The 26,997-nt window shown below is 43.0% G+C and overlaps 1 protein-coding gene across 2 annotated transcripts in view; it reads right to left on the reverse strand.

Moving 5' to 3' along the window:
- ADAMTS18 (ADAM metallopeptidase with thrombospondin type 1 motif 18) overlaps positions 1-26,997 on the reverse strand; it is a 146,475-nt gene that overhangs the window by 34,317 nt on the left and 85,161 nt on the right. For both annotated transcript variants that reach the window (XM_059876726.1, NM_001192486.3), the window contains 6 exons: positions 23,400-23,495; positions 20,275-20,423; positions 12,862-13,034; positions 9,747-9,877; positions 8,782-8,905; positions 6,491-6,735 (listed from right to left, as the gene is read on the reverse strand). In XM_059876726.1, coding sequence (XP_059732709.1) covers positions 6,491-6,735; positions 8,782-8,905; positions 9,747-9,877; positions 12,862-13,034; positions 20,275-20,423; positions 23,400-23,495 — 918 coding nt within the window. The remainder of the gene's footprint in view (positions 1-6,490; positions 6,736-8,781; positions 8,906-9,746; positions 9,878-12,861; positions 13,035-20,274; positions 20,424-23,399; positions 23,496-26,997) is intronic.

The raw sequence follows: 26,997 nt of genomic DNA on the forward strand, positions 1-26,997 counted from the left end.
CCTAAAATATTTAAGAACTCAATCATATAAATCCTTAATTTCCCTTAGGAATCTCCTCTTGGCCACCGAGGAAATCAAGAAGGCCAGCACAGCCTAAACTGACATCCACCTGTTGCAAATTGTGGACCCTGTGGGATCCAGGTTCCAAGGAGAATGAAGATTCTTTCCAAGAGACCATCTGAAAACGGGGCAGGCACGTGATTCAATGAGAAAAGTGAAAGTCTGTTTTCCATTTAAACTGAGCTTCCCTATGAAAGCATTCCATAAAGTTCTGACATATAAAGATAACCAGAAGCAGAGGACACTTCTATTTGATGTCAGGCCATGCACTTATTTCTTGGGGTTCACTCTTTCCCAGGACTATATTATCCTGCTGTGTACCAGGTAACACCCAGAAATAAGTGAAAAGATCTGGTTAATCCCCTACCCTGAACGGACAAGTTGCTGTTCCCCCAGATCAAGGTGAGTCAACTGTGAGCTAACTGGTCAGCAAGTTCTTATGTGTAAATTATTCACTTTGGGAAGGCAAGCCTTTTAGAAAGCAGACTGATTCCTCAAATGCAACTGAGGGGATCAAATTTCAATACTTTGAATGCCTTTCACTGTACTTACCTTTTAACGGTACAGTTCTAAGACTAGTCCTAAAAGATGAGGAAATCCAGTGGTTTTAAAATGTGTACTGCAGAAGCATTTCAGAGAACTTCAGATTATGATGGTGGTTTGGGACAGAAATAGGGAAGAGAGGCTGGCCCTGTCACTCTTGACTTGGGTCAGAGAAAGTCACTTGTCACTTGATTTATTTGTTGTCTCCATGGATGGTTTTTCAACTTGGAAAGAAGATTCTACTCTTTAAATGAATGAATGAATTTTCTCATCAGATGTCATTCATTCACTATTTTTTTTTTTGAGTGCCTATGATGTTCTAGATACTATGCTGACTATGGAAGCTACAACGATCTCTCAGCAATAGAGGGTTTCAGGCGCTTAGAAGTGCTTCAGGATAATGCTACAGGACACAGCAGAGGATATGAGTTTAGCCTGGGGAAGTTATTCCCCAAATTATCGTAAACTATCATCAGACAGTTTAAGTGCCTCATGCAGAGTGTCACAGTAGTGTTAGAGAGACCTGTATCACCAACAGTTTAAAGAGGTGCTTCCTGTTCAAACTCATGTTGCTTCAAAAAGAATGGGATCCACATACCAAAACTCACTCCACATTCCTTAAAGACCTGCAACTATAATGATTTGGTGACATGTTCCATTCAGTTCAGTCGCTCAGTCGTGTCCAACTCTGCGACCCCATGGACTGCAGCATGCCAGGCCTCCCTGTCCATGACCAACTCCCAGAGTTTACTCAAAGTCATGTCCATTGAGTCGGTGATGTCATCCAACCATCTCATCCTCTGTCGTCCCCTTCTCCTCCTGCCTTCAATCTTTCCCAGCATCAGGGTCTTTTCCAATGAGTCAGCTCTTTGCATCATATGACCAAAGTACTGGAGTTTCAGCTACAGCATCAGTCCTTCCAATGAATATTCAGGACTGATTTCCTTTAGGATGGACTGGTTGGATCTCCTTGCAGTCCAAGGGACTCTCAAGAGGCTTTATCAACACCACAGTTCAAAAGCATCAATTCTTCAGCACTCAGCTTTCTTTATGGTCCAACTCTCACATCCACACATGACTACTGGAAAAACCATAGCTTTGACTAGACATGATTTATGTCTTAACCATTTATGTATCTCCAATGTCTATATAGGGCTGGGCAGTAAGTAGGCACTCAACAGAAAGTTTAGTTTTTTGTTTTTTGTTTTTAAGTCAGACATTGAGAGGAAATAAACAGAGGAATATTGCTTTGAAGGTAGCTACCTAAATCAATACATGTCAAGGTAGTTGAAGACAGGAGTTAGCTAAGATATTTGGAGGATTTGACTAACATAAATGAATGAGCTATAAAGAGGGACCTTATCCTTACACTGTCATCTTGTTTTTTGGCAAACACACCCTTCTGCTGAATTTTACACTAAGAGCTTAGTGAACATGCAGTCATTTTAAGAGGCCAAGAGAGAAAGCGCTTTCTTTCACAGACATGTACTTTCTGTGGGTAGAACAGCATTTTCCATTTTGTTAGGTTCCCACACTTCGATTTCAGCATCCCATGGGATTGTAAAACACATTCAACATTTCATATTGGAGTGAACATATTTTTGGCTCCAGAAGTATTCATTTTGATTCAATTCGTAGTTGCATGGAAAGGCATATGAACTTTAACTTCCTTTCTTTAAAGGAGATGGCCGTGGATGGATGACTTGGATACTGATACATAGTCTAGTTTTTAGAAAATGTAATTTATTGCTTATTGTGATTTTTCAGTTTTTAGAATCACTGTGTTCTATCAATTTTGGAAAGGCATGAGCATGTGATAAAAACTGACCTGAAATTTGATCATATTCTTCTGAGAGCAATAATGTACAATTTAAATATTAAAGTCATTAACCCAAATTCTTTTAAAAGATAAAATAGATATAATACTAGGTTACTGAGTTGGATTTTTAAAAATAGTTGCTAGTTTTGAATGAAACCATGCCTCATTTAAAAAATACAAGCAAAGCATGACCAATTAATCATACAAGTTTCTCTGTGGATTATTTTCAGACAAGCCACATTCCAAGGACATCAACTGGATCTTTCATTGAATCTATGAGCAGAATGTGTACATAAAGCTGTTGCAAAAACAATAGCTAAGCAAATGTGACCTTACTGCATTGTGGTGAAACTACAATTTTGTATTAATAGAGATCTGTAGTTTTAATCGCATTTATATAGTAATGAAATTTTAGAAAACCATACATACCCAATTGAGTCTGGGAAAAGCTTTATGTTTTTATAATTGTATTAGATCTACCCAATTTTTCCCCTTACATTTTGATTTCTGCCCACACCCAAGGATCTGTCTGTATTTGCGAGGACAATCCAGCTGTTTTTGTTGGTTTGTTTTTTAGCCATGCCCTGAGGCTTCTAGGATCTCAGTTCCCCAACCAGGGATTGAACGTGGGCTCTCAGCAGTGAGAACATGGAATTCTAACCCCTGGATGACCTGGAATTCTATGTATTTGCAAGGAGATAGATGATGTACCTGACTGATTTTGTAGAACTCCATCACCAATGAAGACCATTCTTTTCATTTCTCAAAAATAGCCAGTAATCATTAGGAAAATGTTTAGACCCGGTGAACAGTCCAAAGATTTAGTTTTAATCAGAATTAAATAACATAGATAAATGAGATAAGAAGGGATGCTTAAATTAAGCAAAGCACAACTAAAAATTCTCAGCTTGAGGCTGGCATAGTGTTCAGTGACAATGTGTCCATTATCTGTTTAATTTGATCAAGACAGACAATGACAGGGGACATTCAGGTTCTAAAGATGAAAGTCAGAAGGAGCTCTGTGATTCGGCTTTGCACTTTCCATCACTTCTTGTCTCATTCTTTGTTGTGGTTTTCCTGCAGATAACTTATGTTTAACAGCAAACCTTAAATTACAGACAGAACTGTGAAAACCTACCGGAAGGGCTTTGTAATTATGAAGAAAATTGGACAGAGAAACAACAACAAAAAATGGTTGCTTGTCATTAAGCAGGAAAACACGTGTTTCTCATGAGGAATCATCTGGACTCGGTTCCGGTCGCCGGTGGCAGAAGCTGTGAGAGGTACCCATCTTCTGATTCAGTAATTTTCTAGCCACAGAACTTGGTTTGTGTACATTTGCTTAGAGATGGATCAAAGGCCTCATGGTAAAACTTAGGAGGAAGCCATGTTTCTCGAAAACTGATTCCCTGCAAGCTAAATATATCTTTAAAGAAAATATACCTTTTCTAAAGAAAAGACATTTGCTGCTCAGATGCTTGATAGAAAAGAAAACAAACATATCCATCTAAAAAATTAGGACTGAAAAACAAGTCTCAAATTCTTTAACCAGAAAGTTCAATTCCTATGCCTTCCATGTAATTACAGGCTGATTTCAGGGGCTGGATTCATTGTTGAGCTCCAAACTACCCTAAGATAAAATCAGTTTGATTTGGGGTTCCTAATTTCATCTTCTGAAATAAAAGAGCTGAAAGCTCTATGTCAAAAACACCAAAAAACCCTATCAAAAAATGGAGAGATCTAAAGCGACGTTTCTCCATAGAAAACATACAGATCGTCAAAAGCACAAGAAAAAATGCTCAACATTTAATCATCAGAGAAATGCAAACCAAAAGTACAATGAGGTATCACATTATGCCAGTCAGAAAGGCCGTCATCAAAAAAATCTACAAAAAATAAATGCTGGAGAGTGTGTGGAGAAATGAGACTGCCCCTACACTGTTGGTGGGCATGGAAATTGGTACAACCACTGTGGAGAACAGCACGGACTTCACTTTAAACACTACAAACAGAGCTACCATCTGACGCAGCAGTCCCACTCCTGGGCATTTATCTGGAGAAAACCATTACTTCAAAAAGACACACGCACCCCAGCCTTCTCTGCAGCACTACTTACAATAGCAAGGCACGAAACAATCTCAATGTCCACTGACAGAGGAATGGTACATATAAACAATGGAATATTAGTCATAAAAAAAATGAAATAATGCCACTCGCAGCAACAGCAACATGGGTTGACCAAGAGATGATCATGTCAGTGAGGTAGGTCAGGCTGAGAAAGGCAAATATCGTATGATATCACTTTTATGTGGAACCTTTAAAAAATGATGTGAGTGAACTTATTTACATAACAGGAACAGATTTACAGATTTAGAGAATGAACTTACAGTCATCAGGGGGGAATGTGGTGGGGAAGGTTGGTCTGTATGTTTGGGAGTTTGGGATTAACATGTACATACTGCTATATTTAAAATATTCATAGATAACCAATAAGGACCTACTGTGTAGCACAGGGGCTTCCCTGATAGCTCAGCTGGTAAAGAATCTGCCTGCATTGCAGGAGATCCCAGTTTGATTCCTGGGTCGGGAGGATCCCCTGGAGAAGGGATAGGCTACCCACTTCAGTATTCTTGGGCTTCCCTTGTGGCTCAGCTGGTAAAGAAAATTATAGCACAGGGAACTCCACTCAATACTCTGTAATAACCTAAATGGGAACAGAATCCAAAAAAAAACGATAGATACATGTATATGTATAACTGAATCGCTTTGCTGTACACCTCAAATTAACACATTGATAATCAACTATACTCCAATATAAAGTAAAGAAATTAAAAATGTATCACATAGCAAAAGCAATAAAAATAAGATAAAATAGGTCCTTCCGGGGGGTGGTGGGGGGGGGAGTTACATGTAGTCATACTTTTAAACTCTTTTTTAAATTCATCTTTCTTAGTAAATGTTTGATTAGTACCTTAAATAATAATAGTAATAGTTGAATTAGACTTGTTTCTTTGATTTGAAAAGAGCAGAGCAATATGACTAGCCTGAGAGCAGATATCATACTCATAGATGGAAAAGATTTGGACTCCAATTCAACTCTGCTTTTTTCCTAGCTACGTGAGCTAGGCAAATCTTTTAACATTTCTTCATCACACTTCATTGCTTATTTTTCTGGCAAGTCAGTGAGGCAGGGTTTCTGTCCCAGTTTTGCAAGTGAGAGATTGAAGCTGAATGTGACTAACGGGAGTGCTTGGTTACCTAAGTCCTCGGTACGCGGTGGCCACAGGGACTTCTAACGCCTGAGACATACCACATGCCTCTGAAAGCACACGATTGGCCCCATTTTATAAACTGGAGGAAGCAAACCCTGAGATGTGACGCGGACCAGAGACAAAGTCTCCGTGACAATTCTGTTACAGCGTCATTCGCAGATATGGTGGCTGTTTTCACTCTCCTCGTCGTTAACCATTTATTTTTTTCTCTTCTCACCTCTAAAGAAAACGGCAGCCAAAAAAGTGAGTTGGCTTGCTCTATAAAACTGTCTTGCTGCTGCTAAGTCGCTTCAGTTGTGTCCAACTGTGTGTGACCCCATAGATGGCAGCCCACCAGGCTCCTCTGTCCACAGGGTTCTCCAGGCAAGAACACCGGAGTGGGTTGCCATTTCCTTCTCCAAAACTGTCTAGCCATCAAGCAAGTGTTCTTTCCACTACGTCGCTCTGCCTCCAAGGCTGGCAGATCCCTGTAATGAATAACTATGAACAGACTATCCAAACGGCAGAGGCAGACAAACCGGAATCATGTAAAAAATGATCCCTGGGATCCCTCAGCAAACTGAACAGCCAGGTGGGCTGGTGGAAGGCTGGCATCTAAACGTGAAAGTTGGCACATTCTCCCGGGGACCCACTGGATCCCTCTTTCCCCCAGATGAAGGGGCTGTCTTTGCCCTTTGAGCTTTAGCCTGTTAGGACACAGGTATGAACTAGTGGCTCTTTAAGCTAGCTTAAATGGGGGTCGTCACTAGACACGCAGCAAGAGGCAGTGAGAGCTGAATAAAGAGAAGGGGCTTACTTCAAAGACCAGCGTCTCATTGATGGGGCCCGGGGCAGACAGGCATTCGGGGCGGTTGAAGGCACGCTGGTACTCAAACACGGTCCCCGCAAAGGCAAACTCCCCTGGCCAGTCGACGCTCCAGCCCCCTGTGAGGTAATACTTGTGACCAAGGCTTCGGACCGCGAGGTAGCTGGAGGATACCTGCAGCTCCTGGACCTCGACGCTGCGGGCGCCCGCCGGGATGGTGACCACCGGGTAATACTCTAAGTGGAGAGAGCAGAACATTTTTGTCACCCATGTCAGACACGGGGGACCCCGTCAGAGAGCCGCAGCGGCCCTCCTTACAGAGCGGGGCTCATTTCTACTCTTACGCAGTGAAAACACTCAGTTATTCCATTTTTCAAGTGGTAGGAACACCCGAGAGAGAAAATGATGTACTTTCCCCAAGTACATGCATGTGGACAGAAAACACGCTTCTCTTTTCCTTCATGGCTTTTCCCAAAAGCCATGAAACTCAAAGATGCTTTTTATTTTTAATCAATCTGGAAAAAAACTTGGAGCCACCTAGTCTCAACTGTGGTGTGCAGAAGACAGGGCTCAAAGCTCAATTCTACTCAAGACGGTGAGATAACTGCTTCAAGTACGCGTCTTATGTTTTAAGTGTGGACCATCTAAGTTCCATAATACAGGGACTTCCCTGTGGTCCAGTGGCTAACACTCTGCACTCCCAACGCAGGGGGCCCAAGTTTGATCCCTGGTCAGGGAACTAGATCTCACATGCCACAACTGAGACTGGTACAACCAAATAAATAAATACATATATTTTTAAAAAGTTCCACAATACGTTCTTTAACAAATACAGGTGGCACAGCATATTGAAATTGCTCAGCAGAAAGGCGTTTGTTGAACACACCTCTGGATGTTTGTGTTGCTAAAACTACTCATCCTCCTCTGCTCTTGCATAAGTAACAGTACGTGAACCAACAACTTCCAGATATTCAAGACGGATTTAGAAAAGGCAGAGGAACCAGAGATCAAATTGCCAATATCCAATGGATCATAGAGAAAGCAAGAGAATTCCAGAAAAACATCTGCTTCATTGACTATGCTAAAGCCTCTGACTGTGTGGATCACAACAAACTGTGGAAAATTCTTAGAGAGATGGGAATAGCAGACCACCTGACCTGCCTCCTGAGAAATCTGTATGCAGGTCAAGAAACAACAGTTACAACTGGGCATGGAACCATGGACTGGTTCAAAATTGGGAAAGGAGTACATCAAGGCTGTATATTGTTACCCTGCTTATTTAACTTATATGCAGAGTACATAATGTGGAATGCTGAGCTGGATGAAGCACAAGCTGGAATCAAGACTGCCGGGAGAAATATCAATAACCTCAGATATGCAGATGACACCACCCTTATGGCAGAAAGTGAAGAGGAACTAAAGAGCTTCTTAATGAAGGTGAAAGAGGAGAGTGAAAAAGCTGGCTTAAAACTCAATATTCCAAAAACAAAGATCATGGCATCCGGTCCCATCACTTCATGGCAAATAGATGGGAAAAAATGGAAACAGTGACAGACTTTATTTTCTTGGGTTCCAAAATCACTGCAGATGGTGACTGAAGACATGAAATTAAAAGACACTTGCTTCTTGGAAGAAAAGTTATGGCCAACCTAGACAGCATATTAAAAAGCAGAGACATTGCCAACAAAGGTCCATCTAGTCAAAGCTATAGTTTTTCCAGTGGTCATGTATGGATGTGAGAGTTGGACTATAAAGAAAGCTGAGCACTAAAGAATTGATTCTTTTAAACTGTGGTGTTGGAGAAGACTCTTGAGAGTCCCTTGGACTGCAAGGAGATCCAGCCAGTCCATCCTAAAGGAGATCAGTCCTGGGTGTTCATTGGAAGAACTGATGCTGAAGCTGAAGCTCCAATACTTTGGCCACCTGATGTGAAGAACTGACTCATTAGAAAAGACCCTGATGCTGGGAAAGATCGAAGGCCGGAGGAGAAGGGGACAACAGAGGATGAGATGGTTGGATGGCATCATTTACTCAATGGATATGAGTTTGAACAATCTCCAGGAGATGGTGAAGGACAGGGAAGATCAGCGTGCTGCAGTCCATGGTGTCAAGAGTCGGACACTTCTGAGTGACTGAGCAATAACAAAGCATCAAAAGCCATCATCTTCCATGCCTCATATGAGCTAGTGAAAAGCTGGATCGAATTTAGCAAGTCTCAGATTCATTTGGCAGCAAAGGACATGTCCCACCACTCACAGCACCGAATCTGCAGCATTTCTTACCATTTGCTTTGTGCTGGTTGAGGTACAGGCCTTTGTAAAACTTGCAAGTTGAGTTATCACCTTTGCAAACACCACAGGCATCTGAAACTGCTTTAGAGCCAAGTTCATGATCACATCCCACTGGCTGTGACCAAAAAAAAAAGAGTGAGAAAATCAAACATTTGAGAAGCCACTGGCTTAGAATAACCAAAAGGTATACATGGTTTTCTGTATTTACTGAATATTAGGAAGGTGATGCAGCTTTAGGATTAAAAGCAGAGTCTCAAGTTTGACTAGGGATTTAAATCCTTCCTCTGCTATTACTGGACATATGATTAGGGAAGTCACAAAACTTCTCTAAGGCTTACAGCCTTCATCTGTAAAACTGTGAAAAGCCACTACTGCTGTTAATGGGAGGGGAATTTATTCAGGCCAGTTCTACCAGTGAAACATAAAAATGCTGGGACCCCCCCACCCTGACACCAACCCAAGGACACTCACACTCCCTTAAAAGATCACGGAGGTCACAGTCAAACTGAAAAGAGAAAGTAGATACCGGAAGAAAAAGAAAAACTAACCCACAATAAACAGAAATGCTATTTCCAAGCACATTTACGAGGTTCTAAGCGTGTACTGCATGTACTTAGTGAACACGCAAGAAAAGTCTCCCACTACTGTTATCTCCATTCTTATTTAATTTTTACAACTTTCATGTCAAGTAGGATACACCAGCACCTCCGTATGTGGAAAGGGAGTGAAAGAGAAACTCAAATCACAGGACAGGGGTCATGAAAGGAAGGGGTCAAGAAAGTGAGCAGGGACTTGGAGATAAAAACTCACGTCCAGCTTGAAAATGTTACCCTTTTCCCTTCACCAGCTGCTCTTATCCAGACATAAGAATCTCCCGCAACACTTCTCCTGCTATGCATTTAATAGGAGGCAGCACAAGCATGACCACATATTCCAAAGCAGAAATGTTCTCTTACTTCACAGATCCCGTCAATGCAAACGTCGTTCTTGTTTGGGGAACAAGGAGTCCCGTCTTTCACCTTGCTGGACATGGCGAAAAAGAATTCAAAGTTCTCAGCCTTGCAGTACAGTTTACATCGGTCTTCCTCTAGAAGCAAAGAGATCAAACGAGGTCACGGTCAAGAGGAAATCCTAGGACAATGACGTGATTACTGAAAAGATGAGTTAAATTTATTTAGAAAGCTACTATGGTCAAGGTGGAAAGTGTTACAGTTTTCCATGTCGGTGTGTGCACGCATGGATGCCTGAGAGCAGATGTGTGTGGCTTTTAAAAACATGAACTCCTTTTAGTAATCCATATAATACTTTAACATTAATACATGAGAACTTTATTTTCCTAATCCTAAGAGCCACAATACAAGTGATTGGTGGCTTGTGTCCCTACCCTCCTTGGATAGTAAATATTTAAGACTTCACAGACCCTGAGGTCAGCTATTAATAGCATGTAAATGAAAGAGCATTGCTGTGTCACAATAAAACAATATTTAAAAAGACGGGTCAGGGACTTCCCTGGCGGTCCAGTGGTTGAGACTTTGCCTTCCAGTGCAGGGGGTATGGGTTGCTTCCCTGGTCGGGGAGCTAAGATCACATGTGCCTTGGAGCCAAAAAAATCAAGTCATAAAGCAGAAACAGTATTGTAACAAACTCAGTAAAGACTTCAAAAGTGGTCCACTTAAAAAAAAAAATGCTTTAAAAAAGGGTCACAATTGGCCCATAGGTCATAATTTTCTGATTGCGATTTAGGACAGGCACAATGATTTTAGATATTTATTCAGTCTCTTAAGAGGGAACGTTTTAGGCACTTTGGAAAAAAGGCATATGGCCAATAATGTTTACAAAACATATAGAAAAGAGTCAAATCGTGAAAAGGCAGAGGAAGTAAACAAACTCAGCATTAAGACTAAAGCAATGTTAGGTCTCTGAGAAGTTTTTGGTATCACACGCAAAAATAGAGTATTATCTTTATAGAGCTCTTGTTATCAGAAAGGCATTTTCGTGCCAATTTCTCCCATAGAAAGAGCCCTTTCCGGCCAGGAATTCCACATGACGCTGCTCACATGAGACTTGATGTGGGCGATGTTGTGTGAAATCCTTGACAACAGTCTTACAACAAACGTGTGAGCAGTTTGCAACTGGACACATTTCCCAAACCACTCCATAAAAGACAGGGTCAAAGACAGGAGCAAAGGGAAGTTACTATGGCCCAAATGTGCAGCCATAGGGATGGATTCCATTTTTTTTCTCACCTAGGAATTTTTTCTAATAGCATTTTTATTTCACGAGTCCTCCTCAGTGCATGTGAGATTAGGGAGCTAGAAAACATAGATACCCTCTCTTTTCTCCATCATTGCCAAGAATTAACAAGTTATAGAAAGTTCAGTGTTTCCACACAGGTTCCTGAGAAAGTTTAGGAACTAGTCTATTAGAAACACAGAAATTGGGGTGGGGGATAAATTAAGATAAATTAATTTAATAAATTAAATTTGGGATTAACAGATATGCACTGATACATATAAAATAAACAGCAAGGTCCTACTGTATAGCATAGACAGCTATACTCAATATCTTGCAATAACCTATAAGCGGAAACAATCTGAAAAAGAATATATACATACATATAACTGAATCATTTTCCTGTACACTTAAAACTAACAGACATTGCAAATCAACTATACTTCAATTTAAAAAAAGGAATACAGAAGAAAAAGCTAATCAGTGTAAGACAAGGACTGTCTAGATTTATGAAAAGTCTTTCCCTGATTCTTCCCAAGCAGCATGAATGTCACAGACCTTCAAATCATGGTCTGTCTTCTACGATTTTAAGTAAGTATTAAAGAGAGAAGAGGAAAGGATGCGAAAACCTTAACTTTTGTGTCTCCTGCGGTAGGATGATACCCTACCTGGGTATACCCTATGCCTGGGTGTATACCCTATACCATAGGTGATACCCTATGCCTAGGGTCTCTGTTTTATTCAATGTCCTTGCCTCTGCACGGAGCAGAGAGTCTCCCAGGAGGGGGTCCTCAGTCAGTATCTGTTGAATGAATGAATGAAATGGCAAGTTCCCTACCTAGTAAAGCTGCAATAATATTAGTGACAGAAATTTGAAACCAGAAAATATTTTGTAACATTTGCTGACGTTGAGCAAAGCTGTAGTATCACCTGATTTGTACAAGCTATTTAATACTTATTATAATGAGGTCTGATTACATCAGTTCTTTTTGGTTATTGATAATATAGGTTCATTTTGAGCTTTTGTACAGAAGCAGCCCTCTGTCTTATTTCCAATGAATTATCATTAAATCTGGTCTCTTCCCATTCTGCATATGTCTGAGTGGGATTCACATTTATCCTTTTCCAAGGGAGGGTAGATGAGTTTTGATACAGCGAGTGAATGGAAAAAAATTGATAGGAAAAAGAATGGTCTCAGCTTATTTTGCACAGAATTATTCTGTTTCTGTAACAGAAAGTACATTAAATCTGGTACTTATACACATGGTAACTAAATTTTGATATTGAGCCAAAATCAAAACAAATCAATGTAAAAGTTCAAATACAAGCTATTACTTTGCTATAGTCCCAAGAATTTAATATAGAGATATTTCTTATTCATGATGTGTGCGTGTGTGTGAGTGTGCATACACTCTGAAAATAGGTCTTCCCATGTCTGTTATCATCTACCATGTCAGTTACTGAGAATGGTGTCTCCATGGGGCAGATATGGTTTCATGAGTTTTTGGTCTGGACAGTTCATACCAATTGCAATTAACATCCCTGGGAGACTTAATCGCTGAAATGTCAAAAGTAAGTTTAGAAACATAAGTACATTCCAAACACATGACCTTTTCAACTTATACATGTGCGAGGCAAGGGATGTCTTGTGAAAAAAAAAATGTGGAAAAATAAACAAACCCACAGAACTGAATGAAAACCTGGGCCAGGACGGGCCCAGGGAATGAAAGGTAAACACTGAAACTCTTTTATACAGGCAGCAATTTTTTCTGTGCTGTTCATTCACATTACTGTTCACATGGAGACATATTTGTTTGAGGTTCATAGAGACCAAATTACCTTCCACTTTCATATAGGGTTTCCACTGGTAGAACCATCCACGGAAAGGCTTGCTGTTATACTCTGCACACTGCTGGGCTCGGAAATCCAAGCTGTTTTTATCACAAGGGTTAATATTGCACAGCTGATAAACACGGCTAGAGCCAGGACAGAACTTGCCGCCATACTGAGGCCTGACAAGAAAATTACAGCTCTTTAAATACCAGCAAGCAAAGGGCTCACTATTAGTCACAGGCAATATTATAGGGAGGGGCCATCATTATGGTCATGGTCACAGTGTATGGCAGTGGGAACAGTCTCTTACAACAGTGGAAATATGTAGCCCACAACCCTTCTTGTACCCATGGCAGACATAACTAATCAACCAACGATTTTTCTTTTTCTCTGATTTCTTTTCTCTGCATGGCCTTAGGGTAGATACAACCACTGTTCATCAATTGCCATGTTAGGTGAAATGTATTTGCCACCTCTGAATCCAATCTGTACATTCTGGCGACTTCCATAAAGACTGACGGAGGCATATTCTTGACACTCATCCTATTACCTCGTGTGTTAGGGAAATCTGCAAACACACCTAAATGTTCGTGTTCAGTGTGTGACACATGCAAACACACACGCCCCATTTGTTGGCACCAAAGCTCTTCCAGTGCAGATCCAGCCTCCTCCCCAGCTTGGCTCCCATCTCTGACCCCTCTCCTCTCCCTACAGTTTGCAGAGCACCTCCTGGGATGTAGAGATCACTGAGCTCCTTTGTAGAAGGTCACCAAAGCCCTTCCAGTGCAGATCCAGCCTCCTCCCAGCTTGGCTCCCATCTCTGACCCCTCTCCTCCCCCTATGGTTTGCAGAGCACCTCCTGGGATGTAGAAGGTCCATTAGGACACTGAGCGTATGACTTGCCATATCTTCCAGTCTAGGGTTGTCAGACTCATAAGTGCTTTATTCCTAGGATTCTAAACTCGGGGGTGGGGGAACATGCCCTTGTTTGTATCTGCGTAATTCCTTTTTAACATTGCAGGTGGCCTGCTCCTTTCCTGCCAAGCACAATGGGAAATGGGTTTCCAGAGTAAGGAATCCTGATCTTGCTAGGTAGACTGCAAAAACCAGAAAGCAAAATAAAAAAGGAGTGTCAACCCCACTGAAAAAAGTTACCAATAATGTCTTCTCCAGCATACTCCAGGCACAAAGAAATTACCTCTTTTCATTTCCATGAAATGGATTAAAAACCATCTATAGATCATCTCTTACAAAAGCTCAATGCAAACATGTAACACAGAAGAAGGATCCAAGTTAATAAATATATGTGATTAAAATTCCTTGTCTCTTTAGGAAGCACAGGAATGCTATAAAACACCTCTGGATTTGCTTCAGCACATTTGATCAAATCCTCCTATGCGAAAATGGATTCAACAGAACGGGGAAGTGTCACATCGCCAGAATGAGATTTTTAAGCTATTTCAAAACACTCTGGAACAGCTACTAAAGCATTTAGCAGTTATTGTGCTAGATCGAATCCCCCAAGAATTCTTAAACATTATCCAAAAAAGCATTTAGAAAAATCTTAAAGTGCCACATGAGAGCCTTCCTCTATTCCTGGTCATCTTTACAAGTCGTGCATAATTAAAATTGCCTCAGCGTAAGCCTTTCTAGTCTGAGATTTTACAAATAAGCTTCATTTAGACTATTCAAATTCAACAAAGTGAAAGAGGACCACCTGTGAATTCTTCAATTCAGAAAGTGGAAAAGACCTCATAACTCATACAGGGACTTCCCTGGTGGTCCAGGGGTTAAGAATCTGCCTGCCAATGCAGGGGTGTGGGTTGGATCCCTGGTCAGGGAACGAAGATCCCACATGCGTGGGGCAACCAAGCCCATGTACCACAACTACCGAGCCTGCGTGCCACAGCTAAGATCTCGCGTGCTGCAACTAAGGCCCAGGGTAGTCAAATAAAAAACCAGCAAAAAACCTCACATAGCCATCCCCTCAGTGTACAGATGAAGTGAAAGATGGCCGACAGCGCTTCTCAGATGTGCTGAATGGAGGTCACATGGCTAGAAAGAGCCAGAGCAGAGCTCCACCTCATGCCTTTGGGCTCCCCAGGATGCGGGTCCTGCTCAGCTGTGCCTGCACGGAACTGCGGTCAGCAGGCGGGGCCAGGCACAGGAAGACAAAGAGGGAGACGGGACGCCCAGCGCTTCGGGGGCGGGCTGCGGGCAGCGGAGCAGATCTGAAGGGAAGCACACTCTGCTCCTTGCCAGCTTTTCCGCAGGCAATTTCAGCCAGCCTCCCGATGTGTCGAGTGAGGACGGCTGTGATGATTACCTGAGAGACCGCCGGTAGAGCTTTGGGCAGAGGACCAATCAATTGTAACTATTTTAAAGTGCTTTCTACTTTTAATGACTAGCAAGAATTTGGAATTTGCCATCAAATCTTCAAATACGTTTTTTCCCTGCAACTTGGAACATGAGTATTAGGATAAATTAACAGAAAATTCTACCATGATGTCCCTTGGTACAATGAGTTCTGTATGATTAAAAACAAAAAACCCCCAAATATCTAGGTGCATGATTTTGTCTTTATATGAGACTACTATGAAGTATATCCATATTTGCTTCTGCATAATTTAGTCAGTCCTGACTACAAATGGTTATATTGTTGGTTGATCATTATATTTTGCAATGGCTGAGCATTACAAGCAGTTGGGAAGCTGTTTTTAAGAAGTATTTATATATGTAACTCTCCCTCCATATATACACATACACACATATACATTTATATAACATATATTTACATATGTGTATATATATACACATATACAGAGAAGGCAATGGCACCCCACTCCAGTACTCTTTTGCCTGGAAAATCCCATGGACGGAGGAGCCTGGTAGGCTGCAGTCCATGGGGTCGCTAAGAGTCAGACAGGACTGAGCAACTTCACTTTCACTTTTCACTTTCATGCATTGGAGAAGGAAATGGCAACCCACTCCAGTGTTCTTGCCTGGAGAATCCCAGGGACAGGGAAGCCTGGTGGGCTGCCGTCTATGGGGTCCCACAGAGTCGGACACGACTGAAGTGACTTAGCAGCAGCAGCATATGTATATTTATATACAATCAATCACACATGTGTAAATATACACAGACACAGATACACACACACATACATATAAATATTCCTGGACTTCTTCAAAGGCTTTCTCAATAAAAATACACGATGAGGAATATGAAGAAATCAGTGTTTTTTAAAAGCACAGTTGGTGATTCTGATAATCAGCTGAGTCTGGAATTTACTGGTTGGAAAATGGGCCAGAGATATGATTCAATGATTCTTCTGTTAGTCTTTCTCAAATGGATTCATAGTTTAGGAGTGTTCAAGAATGTTCTAGAGAGTTCTAGAATGCCTTCCCTGGTAGCTCAGCTGGTTAAGAATCTGCCTGCAATGGAGGAGACCCAGGTTTGATTCCTGGGTCAGGAAGATCCCCTGGAGGAGAGATAGGCTACTCATTTCAGTATTCATGGGCTTCCCTGATGGCTCAGATGGTAAAGAATACACCTGCAATGTGGGATACCTGGGTTGGATCCCTGGGTTGGAGAGATACCCTGGAAGAGGGCATGGCAAGCCCACTCCAGTATTCTGGCCTGGAGAATCCCATGGACAGAGGAGCCTGGGGGGCTACAGTCCATGGGGTGCAGTCAGACACAACTGAGCGACTAAGCACACACAGAATGCTTTAGCAAGTTTACTTATTAGGATTTGAATTGTTCAATTTGAATTTTCATTATTCATTTTCTTGAACAGAGTGTATAGGAATTTCACTAGGCTCTTTTCCAGGGAACCAGAAAAAAATGTTCCCAGTAAGGATGAAGACAGTGGGATCTTGGTTCGACTCCCCCACATCCAGCCTGGTGACCTGAACAAGGGCTGCCACTCTGAATGGGAGCCTCCGTCTCCTCTGGCTACCCATTTGCAAAATCATCAGATGAAACAACAGGTTTCAGCTCATGCATCTGTTCCACCCTGATTGACAGCAAATGCCTGGAAAAGTCTTTTGAGAAAGTTCCCGAGGCAGAGTAGAGATCAGCAAAACACAGGGGCTTTGGTGAATGGGTCTGTCACAGACATGGGGCAAAGACGAAGGGCCACATGTGCTGGGTCTGGCCATTCCAGGACCAGATAACCTTTCAGTCCTTTTGAAGCTGAAAAGTTTGATAAATCCATGAATCAACCAGAAATAATTCATTTTTTTATGAAACAAAATATGCTCTGGGAAAACCATCATTATGTGAAATAAAAAGCTCACATTGCTTTTCACATGAAGAAATGAAAGTACTCAAGCTGAGTGATCTGAACAGACCAAATGTTTCAACTGAATCAAGAAAGAAATCAGTAACTTGAAAGAGGAAAAAACCAGCCTTAGGACGACAACATGAACTAAGAATGGAGAACTGATTCAATTGTTTCCAAACAGCCAATCATTTACTTGCTTTATTTGTGACTTTGTGCATAATTAACCAAAATCCTGATTAGCCTCAATCTTGTTTGAGATGATAAAATTGCACCAAACTGAACCACTCGAATGATTAATTCTTGTATTAGGTGTTTCTAAAATTACAGTATGCTATTTCCAAGAACAATGTCTTGTTATAATAAGAGCTCTCAATCCCACAGATATGAGAGAGGCTTTAATTTAAATCTCAGGGGCGTCATTCATGCACTTCACCAGCAGAGCTATTGAATTAGGTAATCTCTTTCGTTCTTGGGAAAATATCGAGATTGTAAAATGTTGCGATGTATGAAAACCAGATCCACGAAATACGCTACAAAAATGAAAAGTAATAGAATGATTCTAAAAATTCTATCCAAGACACGGGCTATACTCAGTGTATGTGGAGGGTGGTTTTAATGATCTGGTCTAAACTGTAAATGCATCACAAGTCTTCCTTTCATTATAGTGAGTTACTGGGTCTGATTAGAGCAGAATGACTTAACAAGGGAATGACTGTGCCCCCTCAGGATGCTGGGCCACGTCTGGAGATATTTTCATTGCCATGACTTGGAAGTTGAGTAGGGAGGGGGAGTCGTCTTACTGGCATGGAGTGGGTAGAGCTCAGAACTATTACTAAACACCTTGCCATGTACAGGACAAACCTTCACAACAGAAAAATTTTCAGCCTAAACGTTAAGAGTGCCGAAGCTTAGAGATCCTACATCAGCCTCTGAGATATTCCAAATGCCACCTAACAAACGCTGGTCAAAGAATCTCCAAACCCTCCCTTATATTAGGGAACAAACTGGCCTCTTGATCCAGCTCAGATGCTGACTCAGGTGACTATTTGTCTTTTCAAAAATTTCCCTTTGCTGTAGTTTCATTATTTATTTACATTCTCAACCTACTAAACATCAGTGCTTACAATGTGCCAGGCACTTTATAAATACCAGCACTTATAAACACCAGCTCATATGAGGTAGATCCTGTCATTATCTCATTTTTTACAAACGAGGGACGTAGGGCAGGGCAGGGAGAGTCAGTTGTCCAAGGCCACCCAGCTAGGCAGGGGCGGAGTAGGAGGCAAACTCAGGTACTGGGCCTAAGAGCCTCTGTTCTCAACATCCATACCAAGTCATGCTGGAAAATTAAATCCACTGTTTTCCAAGGTCCCATCACTTTCTTCTCACTCCATCGCCTTCTCTCATGTCTGATTTCATCAGGAAGCCCTCTCCCCACTGCTTCTGAGGGCTGACCCTCTGTTACCCGTATTCCTGGTGAGTTTAGGACATGTGTGTGTTTGTGCCTAATCATGTCCAACTCTTTGTGACCCCATGGACTGTAGCCCACCAGGTTTCTCTGTCCATAGGATTCTCAAGGCAAGAATACTGGAGTGGGTTGCCATTTCCTCCTCCAGGGGATCTTCCCAACCCAGGGATCGAACCCAGGTTTCTTATATCTCCTGCATTGGCAGGTAGGTTCTTTACCATAGTGCCATCTGGGAAGCCCACAGGTTTAGGATGAAGATAATTAAAAACCACGTGGACCTCCGAACTTTCGCTGAATGTCCCCTGGATGCTCCCCAGTGTGCCAGAAACTCTACAGACACAATTTCCAATCTCCTCAAACCATCTGAAGTGGGTGTTCTCATCTCCATCTTATATGTCAACCCAACCTCCAAGTTCAAGCAACCTTCCCAGAGCGACGCCATTAATACGTGGCGGACCCAGAATCTGGAGTCACATCTTTCTGTTTCCAAGTCCTGAGCTCTCTTGACATCACGCCGCCCATCAGGAAACATATATCTCACACGCGCTGCATGGGGGAATTAGGGCGGAGGAAAGTAACATGACACCACCTTCTCTGCACAGAGACAGACAGCTCAGAATCTCAAGGCCACCAGATCAGAGGGTGCCCATGAGCCAGTTTCACCCCAGAGGTATTTGATGAGTCCTCCCAGCCTTTTATTTTTCTAAAGAAAATTGAATGTGTGGTCGATATTTTACAAATTAGGAAATTTCACAACATTTTTTTCAGATTTCTGGTTTCTCTTTAAAAATCAGGCATATCTGTCAACACGTGCTGATGTACATTCCTGCAGGGCAAAAATCCACATGCTTTCTCCAGGTCATCAGTTTCTCACACACACACGCATGCACTCACACACCGTCCACCAGCCAAGCTTCTATGTTCTACAGTATCCCAGGCATGCAGCTCTAATTTAGATGCCGAAAGTAATCCACCCCATTACTGGAATCTGTGATCAGCAGTCAGAGAATAAACTCCTTTGCTCTTTTCAGGTTTCTGCCCAGCTCACCTCCCCCAGCGCACTTGTTGCTGTTTAGTCGATAAGCTGTGTCCGACTCTTTTGCGACCCCATGGACTATAGCCCCCAGGTGGCTCAGTGGGTAAAGAATTCGCCTACAATGCAGGAGACACAAGAGCCATGGGTTTGATCCCTGGGTTGGGACGATCCCCTGGAATAGGAAATGGCAAGCCACTCCAGTATTCTTGCCTGGAGAATCCCATGGACAGGGAAGCCTGGCAGGCTGCAGTCCATGGGGCTGCAAAGAGTTGGACACAACTGAGCGACTAAGCAGCAGGGACTGTAGCCCAGCAGGCTCCTCTGTCCATGAGATTCTCCAGGCAGGAATACTGGAGTGGGTTGCCATTTCTTCCTCTAGGGGATCTCCCCAACCCAGGGATTGAACTTGAGTCTCCTGCAGGGGCAGGTGGGTTCTTTACCACTGAGCCACCAGGGAAGTGCACACAGTGTTTATATACAAACAGTAAAACCCTCGTTGATTGCTATTAACCAGACAGAAGAAAACCACCCTTAAAAACAGGCATAAGCAAGATAAACAAATAGGCAAGATGGAGCAGGCTGAAAGTTCGCATCTTACAAACACGGACTTTCTGTTGGAGCCTTACTTGGGGTTGTTGCAATGTCTCTCCTGATACCTGACACCTCCGCCACACGTTCGGGAACACTCTGACCACTTCGACCAGGCGGACCACTGGCCGTGGATGGGCCGGGGCCCCAGGTCCCCCAGCTTGACACACTGGCCTTGCCGACACCACTGTGAAAACAATGTGTGACATTCAGAGACCAGCTGGGAAAGTGGGCAGAAGTTAGACACCTGCGGGACAACGGGAAAAACCCGTCTGGCAGCAAACAGGAGGCTGCAGATGCTCTCAAGGCATTGCTAGCCACACCTGCCGGTACCCCCTGTTCAGCGCATGCATTCTGAATGGCTGACATCTACGGGAAAAGGCATCTGTCACCAGCGGGCTGAGTAGGGCAGGCTTTGTGAGCCATCCGGGTGACATGTGCAGATAAGGGTCCACCCAAGAGCCCAGGGAGGCAGCGCAGATGTGCCCATGGAGCCTGCCTTGACATTTGCAAACAATGGGGTGCAGAGAACCCCAGGCTCATGCCTTCCAAGGGAATCTGTTTTTCAGACAGGAACACAGAATTTATCATGATGATTATCACATGAGATAGACAGGTATAATTATGCATACATTTTTATTTCAAACCATCCCCATAAGAGCATTTCTGATGACACCGAGTAGCTTTCAGGCCACACAAACTGTGCCTCTAGGTAACCCTTTGCCCCCGTCTGTATGAAAGGTCCGGCTGATGACTTTGGGCAGAGTGTCCCTTCCAAACTAGCTCTGGGTCTCTCCTGGGCTGGTGATCTGCTCAAGTTCAAGAGCTGTTTTCTGTGCAGATCTTTCCATCTGTATTCTCCTTTGTCCTTCAGTCCAGTTATGCGGGTTCCCTCTGTCCCTTGGGGCCCCCAAGGAGTGGTTTTCTTCCCCCTGTGGTGCTTTTATTATGAGCAAGTTCTGCATGACTTAGCATGACTGCACACTTGCCTAAAAGCCGCTGCAATGAGATCCAAAGAGTTGGGGTTTGGATCATGCCAGGTTCTACCGAGGAGTGGGGGTTCAGTTACAGAATTAAGGGGAGGGGGTTTTCACTTTCAAATCTCCACTTTTCCCCTGTGACACCCTTGGCTTCGTGGCTGTTTGCTATTTGCAAGGCTTGGTTGCGAGTGTATTGGGACGAGGTCAAAAGAGGACTTCCTCTCAATTCCTTGCCATGTGCTTATGAGCTCCCCCAGTTCTCTTTCCCCAGATTCCTTGCCACTTCAGAGTTTACACGAAATCATACCGCATGCCTCAGAACTTTGAAGGGGGGATGATGGGTCATTTGAGGATTTTGTCAACCATAAGCATGAATCTGAACCTTCCCCACCAGGAATATGATTTTCCTGGGCTAAGCTCAGTGGTTGTGACAAAGTAACAACAGCCAACAACAATAACAGAAGCAGCTACAGTTTATGAAGTTGCTTATAGGTCCACAAGGATGCCACAGAAGGGTGGGGGAAACTTGATACAGTAACTAATACAACTCTCACAAAGCATGAAGCAGTGAATAACTGAGTGAGAGAAATTTAGCAAAGAAATACTAACTTGCTCAAACTACCCAACTAGCAACACAATTAGCAGAGACTGGGATTAAACTCAGTGGCCTAAGCTCCAATGGCAGAAAGTAAAGAGGAACTAAAGAGCCTCTTGATGAGTGTGAAGGAAGTAAGTGAAAAAGCTGGTTTAAAACTCAACATTCAAAAAACTAAGATCATGGCATCCAGTCCCATCACTTCATGGCAAATAAATACATGGGGAAAAAGTGGAATCAGTGACAGATTTTATTTTCTTGGGCTCCAAAATCACTGCAGACAGTGACTACAGCCATGAAGTTAAAAGACCACTTGCTCCTTGGAAGGAGTTATGACAAACCTAGACAGCATATTAAAAAGCTGAGACATCACTCTGCTGACAAAGGCCCATATAGTGAAAGCTATGGTTTTTCCAGTAGTCATGTACTGATGTGAGAGTTGGACCATTAAGAAGGCTGAGTGCCAAAGAATTGATGCTTTTGAATTGTGGTGCTCGAAGAGTCCCTTGGACAGCAAGGAGCTCAAACCAGCCAATCCTAAAGGAAATAAACTCTGAATATTCACCGGAAGGACTGATGCTGAAGCTCCAATACTTTGGTCACTTGATGGAAAGAGCCAGCTCAATAGAAAAGACCCTGATGCAGGGAAAGATTGAAGACAGGAAGGGAAGGGGATGACAGAGGATGAGATGGTTGGATGGCATCAATGACTCAATGCACATGAGTTTGACCAAGCTCTGGGAGATGGTGAAGGTCAGGGAGGCCTGGTGTGCTGCAGTCCATGTGGTCACAAAGAGTTGAACACAACTTAGTAACTGAACAACAACTATTAGAACATTTAGGTATTTCTAATCTAAGAGAATTTACTATAAGGGACAGAATGCCTCTATTGGGCATGTCAGAAGCTCATTGATGGCCCTGGGAGGGGAGTCTCAGATGTGCTGTATGGAGGGGCAGTCCTTTCTTTGTTACTGAAGGAAATACCTGCTTCCTGAGACTTGTCTATACTGAATCAAGTTTAAAAAGCAAACAGTCAAGGGGCTCCCCCAGCAGTCCAGTGGTTAAGAATCCGCCTTGCAATGCAGGGGGGCATGGGTTCAATCCTTGACTGGGGAACTAAGATCCCACATGCTGTGGAGCAACTAAGCCCATGTGTTGCAACTGCAGAGTCTGAGCACCACCACTAGAGAGTCCGTGTGCTGCGATGAAGAGCCCACACGGCCCAGAGGTGGTTCTGTGGGCCACAGCGAAGAGCTGACATAGCCAAATAAATATAAATTGTTAAAACAGCAAACAGACAATGAAACCCTCCAGCTCACTGAAAGAGAAACACTTAAGCCCAAGCCTCCATCTAAAAACGGAAAACAAAGGCAGAAGGAAAAAACCCTTCTTAAAAAAAAATGGAGCCAACTCGGCTATATTAGCTATGAGTTTTAGAAGAGCTGCTAAAGAATAGCTAGTTAATTGAAAGCGAAGTCAGAAAATAGATGCAGCCAAAGCATTCCGTTCTGAGGTCATGGTACACGTAGTTTGGGTCCACTGCGTTATTAAGTCTCTAGAACTAAAAACTAGCAAGTATGCAGTTTACCATACTTAAGCCACAAACGGTCCCTTCCGCGGCAGGCATGAACTTGGTCTCACACCTGTGGCCCACTCGGTGGCACCAAAGGGATTTGCAAATGTCCTGAAAGGAAAGAAGGAGCTGGTAAGTGTGATGATACAATAAAAATGAAAATATCCAAAGCTGTTGTACACCACATTCTGTTTTGAGGTGGCTGAAATGGGATGTTATCTGGAAAGGAGAGGCAAGTGAAGTTAGCGGTGGCAAAGTAACTGGTAAAACGTCCTAGCAAACGTAGAAGCAGGAAATTTCCACATTATCTGTATATTCATATGTGTTTAGTAATGACTAGGAGGTAACGATAGTTAACTTAGACACTTTTAACTAAGAGATTCAGCATAGCACCATCACCACCACTATTATCATCAAAGTAGAATAGATCAAGACCAGATTAATGCAACTCTGATTCAAAGCCTTGTTCTGCATTTCCCAGGTTGCATGAACTATGGTAAAGCTATAGAAGCCCTTTAAATGGCAGTTTCCTCATCTATGAATAAGTGATAAAATCAGCACTTGCCTCAGAAGGGTTATTCCCAAGGATGAAAGTGTAATGACCATTGCCTTCTTGACCTTTATAACTTTCAAGCATCTGGACAACTTCATTCTTACACCAGACCGATGAAATAAATTAACTCTCAAGCTAATTTATTTGCTTGAGAAGGAAATGGCAGAAGATGGGAGAAGGACATGGCAACCCACTCCAGTATTCTTGGCTGGGAAATACCATGGACCGAGGAGCCTGGCGGGCTACAGTTCATGGGGTCGCAGAGTCAGACACAACTGAGTGACTAAATAACAACAAGCTGGATTGTACTAGGCAGAATGATGCCCTCTCCCCATGCAAACAACCACATCCGAGCTCTAGGAACCTGTGACTGTCCTAGGTGATAACAGCAAAGGAGAATTAAAGTTGCAAATAAAATTGATGGTGTTAATCCATTGCCTTTGAGATGGAGATGGTCTTAGATTTTCCAGATGGACCCCAGGTAATCACATGGGTCCTTAAACAGAGAAGAGGGTGCCAGTAGAGAACCAGAGAGATGGCACTGTGGGGAGGACTCAGGGAGGTGTTGCTGGCTTTTGAAGAGGGAGGAGGAGGCCATGAATCAAGGGATACAAGCAGCTTTGGGAGGCTGGAGAAGGCAAGAAAATGCCAGCTCTTCTAGAGTTTCCAGAAGGAGCACAACCTCACCAACTCTTGACTGTAGACCAGTGTGATGCATTTCAGAAGTCTACCTCCAGAACTGCAAGAAAATACATTTGAGCTGTTTTAACTCAATCAGTTCATGGAAACTGATTCCAGCAGCCACAGGTAATGAATACTGTCATTAACATCATTTAGTGGTGGACACTAGTCCTTTACATTGGGATCCCCAAGCCCCAGGGCATGGACCAGTACAGGCCTGTTAGGAGCTGGGATGCACAGCAGGAGGTGAGCTGCAGGTGAGTGAGCGAAGCCTCATCTGTGTTTACAGCTGCTCCCATCGTGCTCATTACGGCTTGATCTCTGCCTCCCGTCAGGTCATTGGTGACATTAGATTCTCACAGGAGCACAATAAGTGCAATGTGCTTGAATTATCCTGAAACCACTCCGTTGCCGTTGCCATTGCCACTGCTCTGCTCCATGGAAAGATTGTCTTCCAAGAAACGAGTCCCTGGTGGCATGAAAGACTGGGGGCCATTGCCTTATATCACCTCATTTAGATGAGGGAACTGAGCAAGATGCTGGCACTCTCAAGCTGTCAAGTCACCAAGCTGGTAAGTGCCAAAGAGGCCGGATTCCAGAGTCTGGGTCCTTGACCACAGCACTGGATCTGCTTTCATTACCAACGGTTGTCAAAAAGCTCTCAACTTCTCTACCCCTTGACTGTCTATTTATAAAGTAAAGTGACTGAACCAGATTCCTTCCCGTTCAAAAGGTAAACTTGCTTTTCAGAATGACATCATAAATGGAAGGTCAAAATCACGAATCATCAGTCATTCTGTTTCATTTGCCACATTCTAGTGACCAAGGTCCATTTTGGGGAAAATTAACAATGAGGGAGAAAACAACATGATTTTTATGGTCACTTGTTGGAGCCCTGAAAATTCAATGAACCAGGCACCCAATTCTCCAAGCATTCCAGTTAACAGAGATTCCATGGTTAGAAACACATGGCAAGAACATACTTAGAAATCTTTGACAACAAAAGTGTTCCATTAGACAGAAAACATAGGGAAACAGGAGGTGCAGGCAGTGAGTCTTGTCTTGTGGGTTGTATAGTGTGTCTCTTAAAAAGAGAAGGGAAGGACCTCTTGATCCCTGGGTTGAGAAGATCTCCTGGAGGAGGGCATGGCAAACCATTCCAGTACTCTTGCCTGAAGAATCCCATGGACAGATGAGCCTGGCGGGCTACAGTCTGTGGGGTCACAAAGAGTCGGACACGACTGAAGTGATTTAGCACGCTTGCACAAAGTATTTCCAAATCTCAACACAGCTCATAAGACACTACATGGAAACGTTTCCCATGGAAATGGACCTGTCACTGACATTAGTAGAAAGCGTGAGGCAGCCTTCCAACTAGACGAATGAAGTTTACCATCTCCGTGCATTCCCATCTGGGTCACCCTGAATCCAAGAGGGACCAGTTAAGGTGGAAAAAACCCGTCTCTATCAAAACGAAACAGAGGGATGGGAGGTCACCATGGAAACAAAGCTGCAGCGAGAAAGGCTTTCAGAATTAAACTGCTTTCTCTCTTACAGCCCAGGTCAAGCCATAACACACACACAGAGCCAATGTGGCAGCCACCAAAATGGCCCCAGAGTGGACCAAAGCAACGGAGGCCCCAATCCGTGGCCAACGCCAAGCCACAGGGCCAAGGAAAAGGGGCAGCTGGAGGAGACCAGGAAAATCAAGCAAAACACAGAAACACAGGGATTCCAGAGTGAAATACGACTGGCTGTGCAAACATGTTATTTCTTTTGTGGTGGAGCACAGAAGTCAAGTGTAATTATAGCCAACGACGTGTTCTGACGACCCCAGAGCCTTCAGAGCAAGCTTTCTTTCAAAAGAAACAGAAATCAGAGTTTGCACTTTTTTCTTTCTTGTTCTTACCTCTTTTTATTTTTTCAGCCTATTCTTCTAACTTTTCCTTATCTATAATTCCTTAGTCTTAAGTCATAATTTAAGGGAAAAAGAAAATAAGCATGGAGACCCCAAAGGCCTTGTGTTGCCTGGATGTGATTTTTAAGGAGTCTCAGCGCTGTCCATTGTTCCATCTGGTCCCTGGGTGCCCACCTTCTCCTACTGTTTCTAATGATTGGATGCCCCTTTAAGGGAAGTATGAGATGCACAAAGGTTAAAGGTCTCTGCCAATCCAACTTTATCAAGCATCTCAAATTTAATACAACCAAAACACAATTCCCCAGCTGTCCCCCCAAATCTGTTCCATGTTCCACAGCTCACTTATGACACCCCCATCCTATCAGCTGCACAAGCCCCAAGCCCCAGAGTCATCTTTGGCTCCTCAAGAGAAGCTACTCCTGCTTCCTTGAGGAATGATGAGAAAGAGATAGAGGCAAAAT

Source organism: Bos taurus, chromosome 18 (assembly GCF_002263795.3).
Source record: "Bos taurus isolate L1 Dominette 01449 registration number 42190680 breed Hereford chromosome 18, ARS-UCD2.0, whole genome shotgun sequence".
NCBI lineage: Eukaryota > Metazoa > Chordata > Mammalia > Artiodactyla > Bovidae > Bos > Bos taurus.